This window comes from Phodopus roborovskii, unplaced genomic scaffold (genome assembly GCF_943737965.1).
Source record: "Phodopus roborovskii unplaced genomic scaffold, PHOROB, whole genome shotgun sequence".
Classification (NCBI taxonomy): Eukaryota; Metazoa; Chordata; class Mammalia; order Rodentia; family Cricetidae; genus Phodopus; species Phodopus roborovskii.
This window is the reverse complement of record NW_026126511.1, coordinates 56,309,641-56,327,487: the sequence shown is the minus strand read 5'-3', so window position 1 is coordinate 56,327,487 and position 17,847 is coordinate 56,309,641. Positions and strand designations below refer to the sequence as shown.

The 17,847-nt window shown below is 39.6% G+C and overlaps 1 protein-coding gene across 1 annotated transcript in view; it reads left to right on the top strand.

Moving 5' to 3' along the window:
* Positions 1-17,847, top strand: part of Rnf17 (ring finger protein 17) — a 108,849-nt gene that overhangs the window by 76,578 nt on the left and 14,424 nt on the right. Inside the window, exons 25-29 of the mRNA XM_051195628.1 lie at positions 1,796-1,911; positions 5,285-5,568; positions 12,408-12,571; positions 15,598-15,717; positions 17,598-17,678. Coding sequence (XP_051051585.1) covers positions 1,796-1,911; positions 5,285-5,568; positions 12,408-12,571; positions 15,598-15,717; positions 17,598-17,678 — 765 coding nt within the window. The remainder of the gene's footprint in view (positions 1-1,795; positions 1,912-5,284; positions 5,569-12,407; positions 12,572-15,597; positions 15,718-17,597; positions 17,679-17,847) is intronic.

Here is a 17,847-nt window from a genome sequence, read left to right as displayed (position 1 = left end):
GGATCAACGATATGTAAAATAAAAAAAAATTTAAAAAATGATACAGGAGCCAGAGAGATGGCTCAGTGATTAAGGGCATTAGCTGATTTTTTATTTCTATTTATTTATTTATTTATTTATTTATTTATTTATTTATTTATTTATTTATTATTATCGCTTTCTCTATCTGCCAGTGAGGTAAAGCCAAGGGTGTGCTTATATTTTCTATCCATTTAGGCAGCTATGAATCAGCAACTTTGGACGTATAGTAATTTTATGGTCTTGGATATTTGGGAATGTCTTAGATGGGATGCTTTTGCCTGGGCCAGAAACACTAACCAAATGCCTGTCAATAAAGGTAATTGCAGGAAGGCAGATCTCTGCAATTACCATAGAGAGGGGAGCAAGGACCTGATAGTGGGAAATAGGCCTCACACATAGCTGAGGAGTATAACCAGTAAACTAGGACCTGTTAATGAAGAACAGATATTTACACATAGCTAGGGAATGTAATCAGGAAAAACTTCAAATGCATGAGGGAAATTTGTACCCAGTAAATGATCAGATGGTGCTTAACTGTGGAAAGTGAATCCCAAGTTTGTTACAGAAAGGAATAAGCTGCAGGAAGAATCTACAGCAAGACACAGCCAATTCATTCATGACATTGTAACGCCAGGTTTCATCCTTCAAAAGAATCCTTAATTCTTCTAAGTTATTTGTGATGTAAAGGCTGTATAATTAATTACTGTGTGATCTTGTGGCTTGTAGCAACATATAAAGTAAACTATCTAAAGTCTTTAGAAAATTAAGCTCAGGCTGGAGAGATGGCTAAGTAGTTAAGAGCACTGGCTGTTCTTCTAGAGTTTGACCAGGGGTTCAATTCCCAGCACCCACCCATATGACAGCTCACAAATGTCTGTAACTACAGTTTTAGGGGATCTACCCTTACACAGACAAAACACCCATGCACATGAAACAAAATTAAATAAATGTGTTTTAAAAAGAAAATTAAGCTCATAAAAAGAATGATAAAATGTACATGTTCATGGATGTGGATTTGGGAAGCATATCTTTATAAGAAAGTATTCTAGTTTCCTTGTTTCTGTTCTACTTCATTGCATTTTCTTATGTAACTTATTTTCCATGTTATGTTTTTATGTATACTTTCTTCATTTTTATACCTTTTTATATGAAGTAAAACATGGTTTGTAGTAGCTTCTTTTGTGTTTTGTAGGAAAATGAAACACACATTGGATATTTTCCAGAGTTGAAGGGAACAGAGAAGCATACTAAGTGGTGATACTTCCTCTCACCATAATTGGGGAGAGTGAACTTTTGTTCCAATTTACTTGATTGTGGTTTTTGGTGGTGAGAGTTTTTTTGTTTGTTTCTTTTGTTTTTTATTGTTTTATTCTTGGTATATTTCACCTTGATAGTGAGGTCTTCCTAAGTTATTCCCAAAAGACATAACTGAAAAGATACAATATAAAAAATTAGGCAGTGGTGGTGCTTGCCTTTAATCCCAGCACTTGGGAGACAGAGACAGGCAGAACTCTGATTTCGAGGCCAAGCCTGGTCTACAGAATGAGTTCCAGGACAGCAAGGGCTGTTAACACAGAGAAACCCTGTCTCAAAAAAACAAGAAAAAAAAAAGTTTATCTGTCAGTACTGACTCTCTTCCATGCTGTTTCCCTTATATATTTAGGTGTCAAAATAATGTTAGCTGGGATTGTTTCTTGTATAGAAAATGTAGAAGAAATTCTTTTGAAAAATACTGCCTGTGAGATTTCACTTTTTGTCTCATACATCTCTTCAGGAAAACAACACAACATGGCCACTACCTGTGAAAATTTTTTGCCGAGATGAAAAAGGAGAACGTGTTGATGTTTCTAAATATTTGATTAAAAAAGGTTTGGCTTTAAGAGAAAGAAGGTACAGACTTTTGAATAACTTTTTTATGTCAATTGCTGATGATGCTTCATAATTGCCTGTAATCTTCTGTGGGTGTTTTCAGACCTGAGTTGCGTCTTACTTCCTAATAAGCTACCCCAGAAATAGATTGCTTGTTTCTTTATATACACCAGTAAGCTCTTACATCCTGAAAACAAGTTTATTATGTACTGGTTTTCAAGCGTACATGTGGGCCTTAAGAGAAAGCTATGTCACTGAGATCTTAGAGAGCTAGTTTTATGAGCTTGTTAACACAGGGAGGATTACTCATGAGATAAGATGGGGGAAAGGCAGAGAATCTGAATGGGAGGGGATCCCAGAATAGGGCCTATTGCCCTTTTGTCCCTATTTGTGGTTTTCCACATGTGCTATGGCATCCAATCCATGATGGGGGAAACCCACAATTTTGTAAGCTAATGGTATGGAGCGAAAAGCAGTTATCAGTTGTCTCCAACAGCCATACTGATCCCAGCTAATTTGGGCAGCCTTGTCTTTGCTGTTTGAGTGGCTGTTAAGGAGCTTTGGTTAGGGTAAAAGAGAAGAGATAGATAGCCATTGTGGACATCATGGCAGGAGGACTTGAAGAAGGGAGGAAGAGAGAAAGGAAAGAGAGAGTGAGAACATAGAGACTCCCTTGAGCTGGAGTGATGGCTCAGTAGTTAAGAGTACGGGCTGCTCTTAAAGAGGACCTGGGTTCACTTCCCAGCACCCACATAGTAACTCACAACCTTGAATTGGTGAATCCAATTTTAGAAGATCAGAAGCCCTCTTCTGGCTTCTGAAAGCACAGATATATATAGATATATAGATATATAAATATAGATAGTCAAAACACCCATGCACATAAAATAAAAATAAATAAGTATTTAAAAACCAATCTTAATATCATAAGTCATAGTAACATCAACAAATTAATTTAGTAACCTATTAAAAGAGTTATTTCCACATTGTATTTGTAGTAGGAGCTGTAGAGAAATTGTTGAACAACTTTGAACAATAAATTATCTAGTTACTAAAAAAAAAGCAGAAACATTTTGTATGTTGATCCTGGAATTGCTTATTTTTTGAATCTTCAAAACAAGTTTTGTGAATAAACCATTACATTTAAATGAAAACTTGAGAGGTTGATTTTTGACACTGAAACATATATTTTACAAAAAGAAATATTTCAAGTACAATTGTAAGAAAGGGTGTTTAATATAAAACCTGTATATATGTATATATACTCATACATTTGTATCTATATAGATTTACATATCTTAAAGTCAGGCATAAGTGTCATATGCGTTGATAAGTAACTTATAGGCCTTGTTATCTGAATTAATCTTTTTTCAACATAAAATAAGAGGATACACATTACATAAAGTGGATTATATAAAAGCCTTAAAAGAAATGACAGCTGGCTAGCACATGACAACACTGAAGGAACTCTTCCTTATGAAGGTTTAGAGAAGTGTCTAGGGGAGTTTTTCTGAGCGGAATCTAGGAGTTGCACCTGCTGATTGAGAGTAGCAATACATACAGGCAGGCATTGAAAAGAGGGCAGGGTTGGAGCCTTGTGTAGCTTCTGGGGAGGAGGGAAAAGAGGTGTGACTGAAGGCTAGAGGTGTGATAGGCTAGAGAAAATATTTAGAAGTCTATAATGAACCTCAGTTGGCTGTTTGTTTGTTTTTTGAGACAGGGTTTCACTATCTAACCTTAACTAGCCTAGAATTCACTATGTACACTAGGCTGGACTAGAACTCGGAGCTCTGGGCTTAAAGCATGCATCACCTGCCTGGCTCATAGATTAGCTTTTTAAAAAACATAACACTGTGGATCAGGTACAGGCATGCAATGAGAAATCAGAGACTCTGTTTTAGTCTATTATAAGGAATGAAACCTGGTTTCACCTTAGGCATGTATCACCAGGAGTAGGGGCTGACTCTCCATGTGGAAAGGCTAAACATTTCTAAGTAAAAGTTGACAGATTTCCCCTGGGAGAAGCAGTGACTGCTTTCAGGGAATGCAGCTCTGGAGATGAGTCTGCTGAAGACCTAAAGGCAGTCACACCCTCTTAAACAGCAGCAATGGGTTTTAAAGATACCATCTGAGCCCCTGAATGTTCATTTCACATCTTGGATTTTACCTGCAGAGGAGATATCAGCAGATATAGAGATGCAGACAATGTAGATACAGTAATGTAGAAATACAGATAGGTTTAGATGCAAATGGATATAGATATAGATACAGATATAGATATTTTTTGAGAACTTAAAAGTAATTTTTTTAGTTTTAGGATTACCTATTTATCAATCAGGGTGTCAAGGAGGAGGCCAAAAGATGAACAGAGAGGTTTGAGTAGGTTGGGCAAGAGAATCTTAGCCCAATGTTAAGGTATAAGGAGAGCTCTGCAGTCCTAAGACTGGGTGAAGTTCACTAAAGTGGGGGTTGTGGGTTCAGACAGCCTGTGAGAGAGAGAGCTTTACATTAAAGTTAGCTTTCGATAAAAGAGTAGAAGAAATAGCGCTGGATAGCATGAGAGAGGTGAGAGAGAAGATATAAACACTGGCACATGTAGAGTTTCCAAGAACATGTTTTACTTTTAAAACTTTTCCCAGGAATGGGTGTCTGCCTTGCTTGCCTTCCTTCCTCCTTCCTTCCTTCCTTCCTTCCTTCCTTCCTTCCTTCCTTCCTTCCTTCCTTCCTTCCTTCCGTTGGGGATAGGTGAGACAGGGTTTCTCAGTTGGTTTTGGAACTTGTCCTGGAACTCGCTCTGTAGAACAGGCTTCCACATCACAATTCATTATCAAAGGAAGTCAGGACAAGAAGTCAAACAGGGCAGGAGCTGATGCAAGAACCATGAGGAGTACTGCTAACTGACTTGCTCTCCATGACTTGCCCAACATTTTTTATAGAACCCAAGACCTCTAGCCCAGGCTGGACCCTCCCTCATCAATCGCTAATTGAGAAAATGCCCTACAGCTCGATTTTAGCCTCTCTTATGGAGGCATTTTCTTAGTTGAGGTTCCCTCCTCTCAGGTCACTTTAGCTTGTGTCAAGTTGTCATAAAGCTATCCAGCACAGCATCAGAGAAGCAGGTTGCTTATAGATACCAGAGCTGGCAGGGGAGCATGGTCTGTTTTCCTAGAGAGTGGTCTAACATCAAGAGTCACCAAGCCATTTCCCTCTTTTCTTTTCCTCCTGTGATTGTCTAGCCTACCTCATAAAAGACTAGTTCATCCTGGATAAGTTTTAGTTAAGTGTTAACACATAGTTGAAGGATTTTTTTTCATACTTTTTTCTACAGAATTGTATTTGTGTTCTCATTTAGATATTTTTTTTCCGTTTGTTTGTTTTTGTTTTGGTGTTACAGAATTAGTAAATCAGGTAACAGCCATTCATCGGAGAAGTCTTTGGAAATCCCCCTGGAACAAGGAGATTCAATAGTTACTAAGTGTTTTACAATTAACTTCAACACTAACAAGAAAACCGCTGATAATGTCAATGAACACAAAGCACCTGGCTCTAAAGAGAAGAAATCAGAAACCAGAGCCAGCAGCTATAAGCCGCCAGCTATCCCTAACAGCAGCACATTCGAGGCGGTAGTGAGCTGCATTGGTGAGGATGGAACTATATTTGTGGTGCCTAAGCTGTCAGGTAAGGCTTTATGTTATAGGGTTCTTCAGTGACTCTGGGCCTAGCAGCTCAAGGTTTTAGTATGATAGGAAAAACTGGAGACCTTTGGAGAGATTTTACCCTCTCGGAACCTCATTATAAGGGGTTGTGAGGAGGATGGGTGGTTTCAATCGGTGCATGAAGGGTACTTTTACAATGCCATGCTAAGCTATTTGAGAGGTTTTTATTAAATTACTTTAAATAATAAATTATTTCAACATAACATTACCAGAGCTTCCCAGCCAGAGGACTGTCTGTGGGTACCAATGCCTATCTACATTATGGAGAATTCTGAGCTAGAGAGACAGCTCAGTGCTTAAGACTACATATGTACTGCTCTTGCAGAAGCCCCAAGTTCAGACTCCAGCACCCAAGCTGGGTGGTTCAAAATTACCTGTAACTCCAGCTCCAGAGTATCCATCACTGTCTTCTGACCTTCTTAGATATCCATACTGTACGCACATGCTTGTACATACAGAATTAAAAATAAAAATAAATCATGTAAATATTTTATTGATTTAGTATACAGTATTCTATCTGCATGTATCCCTGCACATCAGAAGAAGGCATCAGATCTCATTACAGATGGTTGTGAGCCACCATGTGGTTGCTGGGAATTGAACTCAGGACGTGTAGAAGAGCAGTCAGTGTTTTTAAAACACTGAGCTATTTTCCATCCCTAAAAATAAATCATAAAAAAGAAAAAAAGAACAAGCTAGAGAGGTGGCTCAGTATTTAAGGGCAAGTAGGTTTCCTGTGCTCATTAGCAGGGTGGGGTCTTCATGCTGAGGCAGGCTGTTTCAAAGCTAGATGCACTTTGCTGCCCCTGCCCCCCAACCAGGTAATGGTCAGGGAAGAGAAACCAGCATTTCAAGATTTCTGTGGAATGCTGGGTTTGGTTTCTATTTACCTAATAAGAATCCTCTCTTTACCTGGTAAGAATCTGCCTTGATTGGTGCTGGCCCTCATTTTAGGACATTGTCACAGCACTGCCATTCAGTTTCCTGTTTTGTGACCTAATATCAGGTACCACAGAAGGCCAACCTTAAAAATGACCTTAAAAGAGAATATTAAGGGAAAGCTTCCTACTACAGCCTGTCAAAGTGGACAAGGGTGTGGGTGTGTGTGGGTGTGTGTGGGTGTGTAGGCGCGCGCGCGCACACACACACACACACACACACACACACACACACCTGCATGCCCACACACATACAGGTTTATGGGTCTGAGGAAATGGCTTAGTGGTTAAAATCATATAGTGCTCTAGTATAGGACCTGAAGTTGGTTGGGGTGGCTAGCTAACACCTGTAACTCCAGCAGATCTAATGCCCTATGGTCTCCATGGGCATCCAAATGCATATATATATATATATATATATATATACCTCCCCTAACACATAGATATAATTAAAAATAGCTAAAGAAGAGGTTTAGAATAAAATCTTGTGATTTTAATTTCTTTTATTCTGACATAAGTATATTTTTCATTTAATTACCTGTTCAAAGACCTAACAAATCTTTACTGCCTTACAGTAAACATTTAGCTATTCTATTCTTCAGATAAAATTCTCCCTTAGAGCCACCAAAATATCATAGGCTTAATATTCCCCATGTTAACACAAATTACAATAGAGCTCTCCCAATTTCTTTCTTTTGTTGTTTTTTGTTTGTTTGTTTGTTTATTTCTCTGTGAACTATGGCTGTTATAGTCCAGACTGGCCTTGAACTTACAGAGATCTACCTGTTTCTACATCTTGAGTGTTGGGATTAAAGGCATGCACCACCATGCCAACTAGATCTCTCAAATTTTTATTCAAATTCAAATATAAGCAAGACAAGTTTCCCAAGAGACTTTATCTTGATTCCACAGCACAGCAAAGACTATGCCATTGACTATTCAATCCTCTGATAGTGTAGATATTTTGTCTCATATCAGCTTGTATTGTAAACTGACCAAGAAAGAGCCAAATGGTTCAAACATGGAGATAAAACTAAGCCAGAGTCTAAAGGTACATGCAAATCAGGCTACACTGAAAAGCAAAGTAAGTGCTCTCCCAAACTGAATCTGAGCTTCACTGTTACATAACCAGCCATTCAGCACACAGTTTAATATAGTCCTCAAACTGGAAGGCATTTCAAACCTCCCTTCCTTACTAATTGGTATCAAGAACACAAAGCAAGTCAAGGTCCAGACCATAAGGGTTTAAGTGTAAAGGTGGAGAGGAGTGTTCAGCAGCGAGGAGTGCTAGGGGTTTCAAAGAGCACTGTTATGTAACTGGAGCTTTAGGGAAGAAGCAAATAGGTCAAAGTAAAATACAGAGAAGAAACTTGAATAATAGAGTTGATGCTCTAAAGGGTTTGCTAATAAACTTTCATAAGAGACAGTAAGTCACACAGTGTAGAGTTTAGCTAAGGGAGGGCTGCCTCCAAAATACCTACCCCCAAAGTTAAGTAGTGTGTTAGCCAGACCTGTTAGGCAAAATTCAAGATGCTAGGATGTAATATTTATTCACCAGAATTGACCCCAGCCATTAGTCTTTATTCCCATAACAAAAGCCCTGACTTATAACCTATTAGGCCCATTTCTCTTTCAGAAATGTCTCTAAACAGACAAGAAAAGCATAATTTTTCAGGCGGGTAAGATGTTTGGGTAATAGCTGTTTGAAACATGACAAAACTGGTGTATTAAAAATAATTTTGGCAATAGTATCTTTGCAGTTTAAATCTCCCATCTTGCAACCTCCTGTTTCTGTTTAAATTGTTCAAAATGTAACCTAGGACCCAGACCTGAAAGAAATTGAAGGATGACACTATATATGGAATGATAAACCTAAGGTGTACATAAGTTAATAGCATCTTCTATCTGTGGCCAGTTCCCCTTTGGGCATTAGATATGTACAATATCTATCTCCTCTTCCAGAGTGTAAAGTAAATTCTTACAGGTAGGGTTGGGTGGATATTTCTGCTATAGTACCAGTCCTGAAGAGTCGAGGTAGGACTGGAGACAGAGCTTGCTGTTAGAATGTTGGCTTATCTCAGACACCATGAAAAATCCTTTTTTCTTCTGAGATCAGAAACATCTACTGTATGATTTTTTTCCTTTTTTATTTAAATTTGAAATAAGGTTGTTTTACATGTCAATCCCAGTTCCCTCATCTTCATACTCCCTTATCACCGCCACCAAACCCCAGCTCATCCCCTTTCTGTTCCCCAGGAGGGTGAGGCCTTCCATGGGGAGTCTTCAAAGTCTGTCTTATCATTTGGGGCAGGGCCTAGGTCCTCCCCCATGTGTTTAGGCTGAGGGAGTATTCCTCTATGTGGGATGGCCTCCCAAAGTCCCTTTGTATACTAGGAATAAATACTAATCCATTACTAGAGGCCCCATAGCCTCCCCAGTCTTTCTAACACCCACATTCAGGGGGTCTGGGTCAGCCCTATGCTGGTTTCCCAGCTATCAGACTGGGGTGCATGAGCTCCCCTTTGTTCAAGTCAGCTGTCTCTGTGGGTTTCTCCAGCCTGGTCTGGACCCCTTTTCTCATCACTCCTCCCTCTCTGTAACTGGATTCCAGAAGTTCAGCTAGTGATTAGCTGTGGGTGTCTGCTTCTGCTTCCATCCTAGATGAAGGCTCTAGGATGGCATATAAGGTAGTCATGAATCTCATTATTGTGGAAGGGCATTAAAGGTAGCCTTTCCACTATTGCTTAGATTGTTTGTTGGGTTCATCCTTGTAACTCTCTGGGCATTTCCCTAGTGCCAGATTTCTCCTTAAATCTATAATGGCTCCCTGTTATAGTATCTCTTTTCTTGTTCCCTTCTATTCTTTCCCTGTCTCAATCTTCCTATTCCCTCATGCCCACCTCTCCCCTTCTCTTTGTCTTAACTCCCTCTCCCCTCCCTCCATGCTCCCAATTTGCTCAGGAGATCTCGTTTCTTTCCCCTTCTCCGGGGGACCATGTATATCTCTCTACAGGAGACCACTTCCTGAAAATAACACCAGTAGCACAGACACTGAGATTGACAACTAATAAACAGGACCTCCTGAAACTGACTGAGAAGCTTCTGTAAGGCAAAGGACACAGTCAACAAAACAAAGCAGCAGCCCACAGAGTGGGAAAAGATATTCACCAACCCCACATCTGACAGAGAACTGATTTCCAAAATGTACAAAGAACTCAAGAAGCTAGTTACCAAAACAGCAAATAATCCAATTAAAAAAGTCAGGTACAGAACTAAATAGAGAATTCTCAATGGAGGAGTCTAAAATGGCTGAAAGACAAGAAAGTGCTCAACATCCTTAGCCATCAGAGAAATGCAAATCAAAACAACTCTGAGATACCATCTTACTCCTGTCAGAATGGCTAAAATCTACTGTATGATTTTATAGAAGGCATCTACAATTCTGCTATTTGGGGTTTTGTTTTCTTTATTTGGCTTGTTTTTATGTGTCATTGGGTAGACAGGAGCTCCTTTCTTTTTTCTTTTGAATGTTTTGAGATAGCATTTCACTATGTGGCCCAGGTTGGCCTTTGATTTGAGTCTCTTGGGACTGCTTCCCAAATAGTAGGATTACAGGAATGCTCTACTGGACATTCGACCTCATTTTATAAAGGTTGAGTAATTTTGACAGCCCATTTGCTTAGTACACTTCACTTTCCCCACTGCTAGGTAGTGCTGCCTTTACCAAGATCCACTCTCAACAGTATGCTCAAGGTCTGCAGAGACCACACCAACTGATACATAGATGTGGATGGAGGAAATTGTCACAAGGCCCCACCCCAAGATGAATAGCCTTATGCACACATAAATGTATAAAAGAGCTCATGAATTCAGGGTGGAGGGCATGGGAAGAGTTGGGTCAGGGAGAGGGAGGTGGAAAGGATATAAATTCAATGTAAAAATATAAAATTCTCAAATTAAAATATTTTGAATATGCATGGATTTTCTAAACAATTCTTATTCTCTCAGTCCTGGCACCTTTACCAAAGTATGACCCTTAATCGTAGTATAGCCTTTTCCCTCTTCAATATATATTTTGTCATGTGCACATAGTTATTTGTTCTATGTCCCATATGTCAGTGCAAAATGCACTTGCTCCAATGAGAATGAAAACAGTCATTTATTCTGAGCAGTATATAAGTGACCATGGCTCAGGAACATGGGTTCAAGTTTCCCTGAATGTTCCAATGTAGAAATGGTTGCATTATTCTTTTAGAGTCACATAACAGAAAAAGGTCATAAACCAGTGCATTTGGATGCTCTCTATGAAACTAGAAAATGGAAGTTTAAGTTTGTTAAACTGAGAAGAAATCACAGAAAATATCTGCAAGTTCTTAAGGCTGCCTGGGATTTGTGTGCCAATGAAATGTGTGCTTTCCAAAATGATCCCTAACTTGCCTAACTCTAGCACTCACAAACTTAGGTTCAGGAGGTTCATTAAGGGGCACACCTGATGATGAGGGTTGGTAGCTATAAATATACTGACATTTCCCTCCTATTTGTTGAGCACCTCAAAGAGTAAGCCTTTGAGTACTTGAGACATAGAATAACAACAGCTAATCTAGAAGCTTTATTTGGCATGTTTAATCATTAACTAAAACTGAATGTCGTGAACTGGTACTCCATCTAGTCCTCTTGAGTACCACTAATGTGGGTAGATGTGGTCATACCCACTTTACAGAGAACAAACTCAGGCTTATACATCTACCTAAGATAGCAGAACTAAGAGGAAAGATGGAGATGATCACTGACTCCAGAGCTTGCCTTCAATGGAGTCAGTTATAAGGGACATAATAGATACTTTGCAAATAATGAGTTACTTTGTAGTAAAAGAAAAATTAGAGCTGGACTGAGGAAATAGTTCAGTCAGTAAAGTGCTTGCCAGGCAGCATATGACCCTCAATTCTAACTCCAGAGCCCACATAAAGAAGCCATGTGTAGGGTTGAAAAGATGACCTAGTGGGTAAAGTGCTTGTTGCACAAACATGAGGTCATGAGCTCAGGTCCCTAGCACCCACATAAACCTGGGTGTAGACGTACACATCTATAAACCCAAAGATGGGAACACAGGTAGATTCTGGGGATTCACTAGCCAGCCCAGTCTAGCTAACTGAAACAGTGAGTTCCATGCTCAGTTAAGAGACCCCATCTCAGAAAGTGAGGTGAAGAAGCAATTGAGGAAGGAATCTGGCCGTCAGTGTCAGGCTCCACTAGCACCCACGTGGGCAAGCATACTTACACTCACATGTACACACACACCCACACACTATTAGAAAATACTTTTTTAGAAAGCTGGGCATGCTGTCACCGAGGCGACGGTGACAAGTGGATCTTTGGGGCTTGATAGTCAGCCAGCCTGATCTTTATAGCTAGTTTCAATAGTGTGAGACCCTGTCTCAATAAGACTGGGAATGACTTTTAAGGCTGTCTTCTGGCCTCCATATGCACATTCACACATGTGTACATGTAAACAAAATAAAAGAGTCTTATATCTTCAGTATTATCTCTACCTAAGCATAACATGACTTGTGCTATACTTAGCTGATGTCAAACTGACACCTTGAACTCATAGTTCTTTCATGTGAGGTTATCTGGTAGATGTTTAATTGAAAAAGAGTACTTTGATATTTGTATTCTCAGAATAGCAAAGTATTTTGGGGCTATTAGTACAACTTTAAAACATGTATTAAGTGCTGACTGAATTAAATGTTTATAAAAATTTTATTGGAAATCTGATCTTTGTATTACCTAAGTTAGGAAGTTAGTAGGTTGTTGGTGAAAAGTAATAACACATTTTCCTAAATGTTTTCAATAAATTCTACAGAGTTTGAGCTCATCAAAATGATGGATGAAATTCAAAGTAATTTAAAGTGCCTTGGTCTTTTGGAGCCTTATTCCTGGAAAAAGGGAGAGCCTTGTGCAGTGAGAGGATCTGATACTTTGTGGTACCGTGGCAAAGTCATGGAGGTAGTGGGAGGCACCATCCGGGTGAGTCCAAACACTAGAGGAGTATATGGCCACACTTTACATTAAAACACCTTCTGGTGGACTTAGGAAGATCAAATACACTATATTGTACTGTTATTTGTAACAAGGTTTCCCTTTTTATTTTCTTTGTGTTCTTGTTTTATTTTCTTTGTGTTTTGTTCTGTTTGGGTCTGGAGTTTGAAACACAGCCTCTCTATGTAGGCCATCCATACAATGTGGGATACTCCCACCTCAGCCTCCCAGTCTGCAGCATTACAGACCTGCACCAGTACACCCAATCTTTGTTTTCAAATATATTAGAAACTGAATAGTGAAGAAATCATTGCAGGTGGGATGTGACTACTAGTACCTAACAATCACACTGCTTAGCTGCAGCTAGCAGCCCTGTGTCATAGCACACATGTTACTAAGTAAAACAACTTATTCTCTGGTATGTTAATTAGCTCCCTGACAAATTTGTTGAAGATCTGGCTAATCTTTCCAAGTTATGGGCTAGGTTATCTTTTACAAAAGTGAGGTAGCACTTACATTTCTTTCAGAGTCTTTAAAAATTGTTTCATGCATTGAAAAATGAAAATAAAAATATAGATGTAAATACCTCCGTTTACCAAGCAAAGTGATCAATTAATTAGATATTTCATCAGCTATGTAACACTGGAAATTTTTACTACTAATTGGGGTGAGGTAAAGTATTATAGAGGAATATTTTGCATGTTTACTAGACAGAAATTTACCTTGTTTGATGATGGTACTTAATAATTGCATAGTTCAAGTTTTAGCTTCTTTCACATGTATAAACTTTATAGAATTTAACATGCCTCCCCAGCGAGAAATCACTCCATGCACCTAGTGATTAATAAAAAAAAAAAAAAGAACTCTTTAATTATAGGGCACAACAGGTTCTGGTTAATGCACAAATGGGAGCCAGCCCTGAACAGAAAGTTTTACTAGCTCATAAACACCTTAGGCTTATGCATTCCCAGTGTGCTATTATACTTACATCTCATTCAGGTCCCAGCTCCAAGTTTAAACTTGGAACAGTTTAAACAGAGATGGGAGACTGCAAGTCTGGCCACCTGGGCAGATGGGAAATTTACACAGCAAGGATACTGTCAGAATTATTTCTTAAGTACATACACCAGTGTTGTTCTTTTCCAGTGGTTGTCACACACTTGCCCACCTGACAGAATTGTGCTTTTCCTGATAGAGAGTACAGGGACTTACTGTTGTGACCCTGTGCTGCCCCTTGAGCTGTTCTGCAGAAGCCTGTTCTCTGATGTGGAAGTAGGTCTAACTGCCAGATGGAAGTCAGGGTTTGGAGGGAAATCTTAGTACAAAAACCGGCCCTAAGCTTAAGTTATGGTGCAGGGTTTTCTTTCCTGGAGCTTCTAACAGGCCTGGCTCGTGCACAACCTATCTTCTGGCCATCATGGGGGCAGCACTCCTTTAGCTAAATTCAACTTTAGCTAAATTCAAATTATACACAATTTACTTTATAGCATCAGATTTATTATTTCAAGTTTCTTTTGCAACATGAACATATCGCCACACTGAAAAACATTTGGAGAGACATTATTTCCTGGGCTACACAGAAAAAACCTGTCTCAAAAGCAAACAAACAAAAAAAACCTATTAATACTCCTTACTTTAAGAACTTTTTAACAAGTGAATGATCAGAAGAAAAGCATTTCAGAGAAAGCCAGCTGGGGTATTTAATACCCAATGGTTTTGTTTTTGTTTTTAAAGTTTTACTTTTATTTTAAATTATGCACCTGTTTGTGTGTAGGAATATGCAAAGTGAGTATAGTTGCCATCAGAGGCAAGATCCCAGATCCCCAGAAGCTGGGGTTACAGGTGGCTGTGATCTGCTTGATGTGGTTGCAAGGAATCTTAACGAGGGTCTTGTGGAAGAGAAGAGCTACCTGTGTTCTTAGCTGCTGAGCAATCTCTCCAGACCTATTTCAGTGTATTATTTGTGCATAGGCGTGAGGTCACATGTGCACCACTGCATGCATGTAGAAGTCAGGGAAACTGGCATCAGCTCTCTCCTTCCACCTTTGCATGGGTTTCAGGGTTTAATTCAGACCCTCAGGCTCATTCAGTAAGCACTTCATCTGCTGAGCCATCTTACCAGCCCTTTACTACCCAAGTTTTAGAAATAGTAATATAAAGGTTTGGTTTATATGCTACCTGTATGAAACCTCTTTAAGCAATTAAGTTGCATTCTCTATGGGATGAGGGAGTATAGATTTTCTTTTTATATATGTCTCAGTATGTAGGTCTGGCTAGTCTGGAACTTGATATGTAGACCCTGCTGGTTTCTAACTCATAGAGATGCACCTGCCTCTGTTCCTGAGCGCTAGTTTGTCCTGCTATTAGGTGCAAGATTTTAGCTTGTTTTGTCCTTTTGAGACTGCATAGCCTACGCAGGCCTTGAGGTTCAGACCCTTCTGCCTCCGCCTTCTAAATGCTGATGATATAGGCATGTGAGACAGGGTCTTGTTACTTAGCCGTGGCTGTTGTTGAATTTGTGGCAGTCCTTCTGACTCTCTCCCAACTGTCAGAGCAAGATCTGCAAGAAAACCCAGAGGTTTTTAAACTTTTATTTTCATTTATCATCATCAGGGTGTGTTGGGCAGGATGCTTCCTGTCACACAAGTGGAGGTCAGAGGACAGCTTTGTGGAGTCAGTTCTTTCCTGTCACCTTTATATGTATTCCAGGGATCAAACCCAGGTCTTTAATGGGGGGCCGGGGTTGTCTGCATGTATGTCTGAGTACCATGTGCATATAGTGTCCCCAGGAGCCAGAAGATAGTGTCAGATCCCCTGGAACTAAAGTTACAGACAGTTGTGAACCATTATGTGAGTGCTAGGGGTTGATTGACCTCATGTCCTGTAAGAACAGCCAGTGCTCTTCACTGATAGGCTATAACACACACACCCCAGCTTTTACAACTAGGAAATCCCCATTGCCATCCAGCTTGTAGTAGTACATTTTGATCAAAACTTTATTTGGTCTGTTTCAGGTGCAATATTTAGATCATGGGTTCACTGAGAAGATTCCACAGTGCCATCTTTATCCTATTTTGCTGTATCCTGACACACCCCAGTTTTGTATTCCCTGTCAGCTCTATCAGACCTCACCGGTGAGCAGAGGAATGTGTGGGCATTCAATTTTAAATATTGTCTTATATTAGTAATAGTTTAGATATTAGAGTATATAATTACGTGCCTTTCAATTATAATACAAAGTTTTCTTTTTTTACGTGTATTATTGGTTTTGTTTTGTTTGTTTTTAATAGGACCTCCCTGTGTAACCTTGAGTGTCCTAGAACTCACTTAAGTACAGCAGCTGACCTCAAACTCATAGAAATCCTCCTGCCTTTGCCTCCCAAGTACCACCATACCTGGCAAAGGGTTTGTTTTGTTTTTAATGTGTATGAGTGTTTTGCCTGCATGTATGTAAAGGTACTATATGCATGCAATGCTCACAGAAGCCAGAAGGAGGAGTAGAATCCAAGGAACTGGAGTTACAGATACTTGTTAGTGAACATGTAGGTTCTGGGAACCAACCCAGGTCCTTTGGAAGGACAGTAAAAAGAACTACAGCATGGGAAATAAGATTCCAGGGCAAAATATTGTCTGACAGATGTTTATTTGGGGAGAAATTACTTACACCAGAAACAGATGACCACCACCGTTTGTGTTCCAAGGATGCCTCCGGATGCTTTCTGTCTCTGTTCAGGAAGTAAGAGCAAACTGGGGTCCAGGACCCCAGACCTAGTCATCCAGATCACGCCCGCACCTGCCTCCACACCCCAATGGGCATGGTCAGTACAACAGTTGCGGAAGGGTGGATATCTCACTACAAAGAACCACTGAGTTCTTTCTCCAGCCCCCAGCCAGCAATACAAATTTTAAAAATACCTACAAGTAAAGGACAGCTCAAAAGCCTTTAATGAGAAAGACTACAAAATTATACTGCAGTATATAAAACCTATGAGTAAATGGCAACATAGCATGTGGTCATACTCTGCTGAGACAATCCTAAGCACTTACTCTCAATTTTAACAATTACAAAGCTCAAACAGTAAAGTCCTTTCCTACTCCAGGGTTAGTAATGGCTCTGCTGGGTGGTTTGGAATCAAGTCCTTTGTGAGAGTCATTCAAGATGTCACTGGAGTATACTCATTCAAAGGATCCCTGGGGATCCATGAACTACTTGCAAAAAACTCATCACAATACGTCCCCCCTGGTGAATATATACTGCAGGCTGTATAAGCATTACATGGTCATATTGAACTGTTCTTAAATTTTTAAATGTGTTGTCTTTAATGTAAATTTGGGGGTTGTTTTCAGAGGATTCTTTTGAGGGAGTAGCCTTGTAATTTTTGAGAAAGGATGGTTTGTAGCCCAGGCTGGCCTTTAATTCCCTCTGTAGCAGAGGATGACCTTAAATTCTAATCTTTCTGTTTCCACTTCTCAGGTGACTGGGTCATAGGTGTGTGCCAGCATGCCTACTTAACATGATACTAATGAACAAACCCAGGCTCTCGTGCATGCTAGGCAAGCACTCCCCCAACTAAGCTGCATCTCTGCCCTAGTTTATGCTTTGAAAGCATAAAATGTTGAGTATAGTAGGGAGGAGCTTAGATGAGTATAAATTTGTTAAAAGACATCTTCTATTTTTCTAATACATAGTGTCCATGTGTGGGCACCACAGAGTCCAGAAGGGGGAGTCAGTTGCCCTAGAAATGGAGTTACAGGGAGATGTGAGCTGTACAACATGGGTACTGGGAACCAAATTCTAGTCCTCTACAAGAAGAGGAAGCACTTGTAGCTGCTGAGCCATCTCTCCAGCCCCCAGATAGAATTTTTAAAGATGATTCTTGTTGACTGCCCAGGATATTCATGGATATTTGGTTCTACTGCCAGAAATATCCTGCTTATGGCTATTTCTTTGTGTCTTAATTTGTTTTTGCTTGGCGCCGTGCTATGGAAGTATAAGTGTGTTCATTCCACACAGGTTGGGAATGTTTGGCAGCCAGATGCCATAGAGCTGCTTCAGGAACTACTTTCAAAGAGAGAGGTAGACATTCACATTATGGTAAGTTGTCTTTAAAGTATAGTCAGTTGAAATTGTCATGAAATATTATAAGCAATATAATTTGAAGAATATTTTTATGACAGGCCATGTTATGTGTTTATATGTGAATATAAATTATTTGTTAATGTATAAGGAATTACTACTTTCATTCCTATGCTTGTTTTAAATA